This window comes from Medicago truncatula, chromosome 2 (genome assembly GCF_003473485.1).
Source record: "Medicago truncatula cultivar Jemalong A17 chromosome 2, MtrunA17r5.0-ANR, whole genome shotgun sequence".
Lineage (NCBI taxonomy): Eukaryota > Viridiplantae > Streptophyta > Magnoliopsida > Fabales > Fabaceae > Medicago > Medicago truncatula.
In genome coordinates, this window is record NC_053043.1 from 40,584,464 (window position 1) to 40,590,742 (window position 6,279).

General features: G+C 31.4%; 1 protein-coding gene across 1 annotated transcript; it reads right to left on the minus strand.

Moving 5' to 3' along the window:
* Positions 1-728: 728 nt before the first annotated feature.
* LOC11426332 (probable sesquiterpene synthase) lies at positions 729-5,882 on the minus strand. Its single transcript, XM_039831106.1, has 7 exons — positions 5,716-5,882; positions 5,136-5,418; positions 4,332-4,712; positions 3,661-3,862; positions 3,026-3,167; positions 2,689-2,934; positions 729-1,342 (listed from the first exon to the last, which is right to left on the minus strand). Exons 1-7 carry the CDS (start codon positions 5,842-5,844, stop codon positions 1,070-1,072), a joined length of 1,656 nt encoding a protein of 551 aa, XP_039687040.1. The 5' UTR covers positions 5,845-5,882; the 3' UTR covers positions 729-1,069.
* Between the last annotated feature and the right edge of the window lie 397 nt (positions 5,883-6,279).

Sequence of the window (6,279 nt, forward strand, 5' to 3'; positions counted from 1 at the left end):
CATAAGGATCAAGCTCAAAAGGCCCACACCTGAAGGAACCAGGAAAAATACGGCGAGAGAGCTGGCATGCTAAGCTCTATGCGGATCACCGCATAGACGCACACTCTAACCCTATCTCGACAGTCTAAATCATCACCAACTACTTCCTCTATTCACGCTGCATCTCACGTGGAGAGTTACGAGTCTCATCACCTATATAAGGGTGATTCCACATCACCCTTGAAGTACGTTTTACTTTTACCACATTTTGCATTTAACCGCCTCTTTCATATTTTGATTTGAGAGTTGGAGTGCTAACGTGTCTGCTGCATGCACCTTTCTCCTCCACCGTGAAGACTCAACCTCCACCGCATGATAGCACCGTGGACAATCATTTAGATTAATCGATCATCACCGGACTGATCAGTAAGTGACCTAAATTTTGATTTGTTACTTTGTTGTACTCTTATGATTAAATGATTAATAAAATGAGTTGAGTTTGTTTTGGTAAAAAAGAACATGTAAAGCAGTTAGAAAGATGTCACTTTTTTTTCGCGCTAGCAAAGTTGGCACACTAAAATACCAACAAAGAACTCATCCAAAAGATTTGACACTTTCTATTAATGACGACTTTTTCAGCTAGTAATGTTTAAAATGTTCTCCTCCACAATGGCTATCTTTGCATTATTGATGAAGCAAGTCGTCAGCAAATAAAAAATGTACGTGGAAAATATGTACTGACAAATGTAATGGTGCGAAGGTAATTTAGATTTCAAACTGTGGCGTTATAGTTTTTTTCTACATCAGAACTTTATCAATACAAAATAAAAAATCACACTTAAACAATAGCGCTTAGATAAGATGACACATGTCTTTTCTAGCTTAACCAAAGTTCTGGTTCAAATTCAGTCTTGGACATGCAACAGCGTTAAAACTCTTAGAGATAGTTTTCCGCCCATTTAGTCCCACAATGCTCAAGGATCCGCAGTTGCGCACGGGGATACCCAGTTTAAGAAAAACACTTAAACAACATATTGGAGATGCATAAAACAGTAAAAGTAGCCACTTATTATAATTGATTTTGCTTCTTCTACTTGCATTGCTCGATTCTTATAGGATCTATAAGTAGTGCAACAATGTAATCTTTCATCAGTTCTGCTTTTGTGTATTTATCCTCAAAGTTTTCGTATGTGAACTCTGTTATTCGTGCCACATTAAGAATAATTTCAAGCACCGACCTTGGAATGTTTTCTATCTTGAGGCACTCTTCATTCATAATTATCCAATAATCTTCAATCTCAATTTGAATAAGTTTATAAGCTTCTTCTCTTGAGGAAGCAACATGCACTCTTTGCTGCTCAAACTATAAATAAAGCATCCAAATTTGTGAGATACTAACTCTGGCATAAATACTTAGAGTAAAATAAACTATACAAAATACAAGTATAATGGTTTGAGAGTAAAAACTTCTATTTTGTAGAAATAAGTCATTAGTTTTTTTTTTTTTTTGACAAAATCAAGTCATCAGTTATATTATACTGAATATTTAGGAAAATTATTAATAAAGACAATTTTGATATTTATTATATTAATCTATTATTATTTGTCTTAACATGTGTAACAAATCTTTTAAGGTTAAATTGCATTTTTGGTCCTTTAACTATTTAGGTAGTATCACTTTGGTCCCTTAATTAAAATTTGATTAAAACTAACGGAAATGACCAAAATGTGTAACGGAGATAAGTTAAGGGACCAAAATAAATCGAATTTTAATTAAGATACCAAAGCGATACTACCTAAATAATTAAGGGACCAAATTTAACCATCTTTTAAACATTTATTTTTGTGATAGAGAGAATATGTCATGTAAACACTACACAATATTAAAAGATTATGAAAGTAATAAGTAAAGCTAGCTCATGCCATTAGACTAATCACGAATTTAATGAATTCATATTCAAATATGTTTTCACTCCTTGTAAATATGGTTTCAATTTTTAATCTCTAAAAAAAAATTATTGATCCTTGACATTCCTCCAATAGCTTACTTTAGTTGTTAAGGTTTGTGTAACATGTGCACTATTGCAAATGTTAAAAAAAACAAAAAGTAGCAATTTTTATTAACATGTATAAGTTCCAATGTAAACTTTACTATTTTGAATTTTTTAACATGTGTAAATTTGCAAATTAAATTCAGTATTTTCAATGTTAAAGTTATTATAACTTATATCTACACTCTAAAAGTGAAATTCTAAAAGTGGACCTAATAGACTTGCCTCTTTTAGGAAGGAGGTTCGCCTAGTTCCAACCAAGCGACCTTATCATGAGTTGTCTAGGTAAAATACTTGTGTTGGAGTCTTGGTTATCAAAATGGCAAAAAGTCGGTTTGTCGCCACTACCACACTAACTAAAATTCTATCTATTTAGGATTAACTCTATTTCTTCCATTTAGAAAGAGAGATATATAAAAAAATATAAAAAAAATTATAAAATAATATCTAATGATTGTGAAATCTACTTTATACTAAGCTTCATTATCTATTTTGTAGGTCTATCACTATTTAAATAGAATTTTTCATTTATTTATTAGATAAATAAAGAGACTATAACTTCGCACGCAACCCCGAGATTCTAAAATTTACCGTTCAAAATCAAAATCAGGGTGCAAATAAACAAAAATTAAAATTATCAAAAAAATGTGTATAATACCTTATGTGAGGATATGTCATCTGCTAGTCTGCCAATAGCTGATACAGCCTCGATGATTTTTGGGTCACTAAAGATCCAATCAAACAACTCTTTGTTTGAAAATTCTCCAAACCCTAGAAAACTTAATATTTGAAGTGGGAGTGTAGAAGATATAATTCCATTAGCCTTGTATTCATCATATGTTGGAATAAATCCTTCATTGCACCATTTTGTTTCAACCAAGTAGGATTGTGCCAGTTTATAAAACTGTAAATTAATCAAAATACTAATCAGTTATTTAATTAAAAATGAAAAGCACGATCGATAAGTTTTGAAAAACAAGAATTTTGATGCCTACTTCCTCTTTAATATATTGCAGCACCAAATTTGATTTTCCAGTCTCTACTAATATCATCACAATTTCATCCCACAGTTCTACAATTGTATTGAATACAACTTTCATGCACTTTGGAAGGGATTGAATAAGACTAAAATCCCATCTGAAATTCAGACAAAGGCAATTATAAATAATTGAAATTCATTATGTTAATTCAATAATATATGAGTTTAATTTGTATACTTTGTTAATGTACAATTAATGAATATGACAACTTATGTACATAAAACAGGATCACGGACAGAAAAACCCTTAAAATACTGCCCAAAAATTTCATGCAGATTATCGTAGAAGTATATCCGCAGGTAATTCTAAAATCCTTGGGAAACAGTTTTCCACGAAGGTATTAGCTGGGAAACTGAATCCTTGGCAAATTCCACATGAAAAGGCTTTCCTGCGGACATTTCCCTGAAATCCGTAGGTAATTCCGCAGGACAATCGAAAGTTTCTAGTAATGTGTTTTCATATTTATTAATTGACGTGGCAATACACCCTTAAATGCATGTATAAATTAATCGTACATCAACGTAATATACTAATTAAGTTCATAATAAATATTATAAAGTTTGTTAATAAGCTTTGGGATTCAAATCAACCTCTGGATTGCTTGAGTGAAGAGCTCAAGTTCTTCAACCGTGCCATAGGCATCATAAGTATCATCTAAAAGAGAAATACATGCTACCAATTTTCCCACTATCTTTCTTGAAGTGGTGTATTTAGGCTCATAGGACATACACAATGGCCAAAAGTAAGCTTCAACCACTCTATCCCTTACATAAGGGACTTCTGTCGCAAAGTCTGTTTTTTTCCACCACCTGTAATATTTTTTTAATAGAAAATTAAATATATTAAAATTTCGAAGGAGTACTCAAACCCACTACATAGAAGGAAATAACAAGCATAATATAGGTAAATGTGTCAATTTATTTCTCAAAAAGTTGAAAATTAATGTTTCTAAATAAATATTTATTATTTGTGAAAATTATATATAAGCGCACATGTTTTTTTTTTTTTGAAGGATATAAGCGCACATGTTAGCATGTCCTTTATATCGAATTAAAATCATATTGAATATAATATATGTGTGTGATTTGACTTGTCTAGATAGTAAAGAAATTATTAAAAATTTCTTCAAAAAAGAAATTATTTTTTTGGTAGTGAAAAAAAAAAACAGAAATTATTAAAAAGCCTAAAAATGTCCTTAATTAAAATGAAATTATCTAAAGCCAAAATAAAGGTTTAAACTATTCTAGAACTTTTGTGATACTTACTTTGGTGATACTGCCGAGTTCTTTTTTATGCATTTTCTGCAACATGTTGAAATCTAATTTTGCAAAGTTTAGAAGAATTTTACTATGTGAAGGTTCTTCACTATAGGAAGAAATGTAGCACCTTGTCTCCAACCTAGGGACCCCCTTGTGAAGAGGTGTCTTTAAGCAATGGCGTATTTTTTTCTCAAGAAAAGGACTCAATTTATTGGTGATCAAGGAATTTAGGTGAGAGAATGTGAAATCAAGTGCTTCATTTAGTATATCTTCACCATTTATCTTTAATTGTGCGGCTTCATACAAGCTCCACATTTCTTGTACATCTTGAAAAAGCTTTTCATTGAAGTTTCCTTTGTTGTTTTTGAATTTTTCAAATATATCTGTCAAAATTTTATCACAATCTTAATACTAGTATAAGATTACATATATGTTTTTGTTACGGATTATAAAAAAAAAAAAAAATAATATTGTTCTATGATTTAGAGATTAATTTTTGGAAATAAAAAAAATATATATATATATTTTGTGTTTGTTTCCCATATTGAAAATAACTTTAAAAAAACACTTATCAAACATTCTATTTTAGATAAGTTATTCAAAAAAAAACTTTTTATTTTAAGTAATTTTTAAAGTAGGGGATACCTCGTCCATCCAATTCACACATTTCTCTCTCCCCCTCCCTACTTTATATTTTGGAAGGTGAAAATATGGAACCCACCCAAGGTGTAAATCGGGTGGATAAATATGATCATTCTATAGAAATTCTGTCCAAAAAAAACTAAGGAAATAAAATTACAACATACCTGCCGAAAGATGATGTCGATTTTGCCTAAGCAAACGAAATGCTAATGCAAGGAAGTGAAGGGAGCCTTCTTTTGTGGTTATTTCCTTATTGTTGGTAAAAGTATTGTGGATTTGTTCCAATGCTTCATCAATTTCACGTTCAAAATGATAAGATATTCCCAAACGTTGCAATGAGTCAATGAAGTTAAGGTTTTGTTCACTATCATTCCTTGAAAATAGAAACATCTTCTTCACTTCATCTTTTTCCATTTCTACTTGTTGCTTCATATTGCCATTGATTTCCTGCAATTAATAAATGGGGTCAATGTCATGCTATAAAATTGTGTGAAATTTATAGGCAAAAAATAGTGTTTATAATCTTCTTCTTAATAATCTCTACTATGGTCCACTACTAGAAAAAGTTGAAATAGCGGTGGAAATTCAGCAACGAAAGAGTATGAAATTCGTCTCTAATTTTGTCGCTAAGTGTTACGACAACAAATTTACTAACCAATTGTATTTTTCCGTCTCTAATTTCCATCGTTATATCAACTTTTTACCTAAGTGAACATTGCATGTAAAATTAATTAAATATAGTACCACTGATTCAGAATCATACTGAAGGAAAACATTCCTCCAAATGCTAGGACTAAAATTTACAATTGGTCGCTTGAAGTCAGGAATTGCATGTTCGGTTGAATCAACTGATGTGGCAGGTGCAAGAGACATGATCTGAGACTCTATTCTATGATAAGCTGAAGAGCCAATGAGTAATATTGTTTTGTGGAGTAAATAGTTTTTGGTTAGGTATATAAATAGCACTATGATGCATGTATCAAAATAACTATATGCAACAAGTTGCAATTCAAAATAATATGCAACTTGAATTCACATAATCATTTATTCTATTTAACACATGCTGAACATATACAAAGTTTACGGGATCTCTGTCTCCGACCATCGTGGGGTCACCGGAGATTTATCGCCAAGACGCCAACCATGTTGTCTCATCAGAGATCTGTTGCCGACTACTTTGGGGTTGTTGGATCTCCTCCGCCAATAAGGCCTATAAATTTATGCCAGCATCCACGTGTGGTGTAAACCTTTTTTTTTCTGCATGGCTCCAATCAAATCATATCATAATTAATGTCATGGATTAATCCA

Coding starts and splice junctions, on each gene's coding strand:
- LOC11426332 (XM_039831106.1), bottom strand. CDS start 5,844: ATGTCTCTTGCACCTGCCACATCAGTTGATTCAACCGAACATGCAATT. Junction 5,419..5,715: donor AGTATGATTCTGAATCAGTG/GTACTATATTTA, acceptor TATTAATTGCAG/GAAATCAATGGCAATATGAA. Junction 3,863..4,331: donor CGGCAGTATCACCAAAGTAA/GTATCACAAAAG, acceptor GGAAAAAAACAG/ACTTTGCGACAGAAGTCCCT.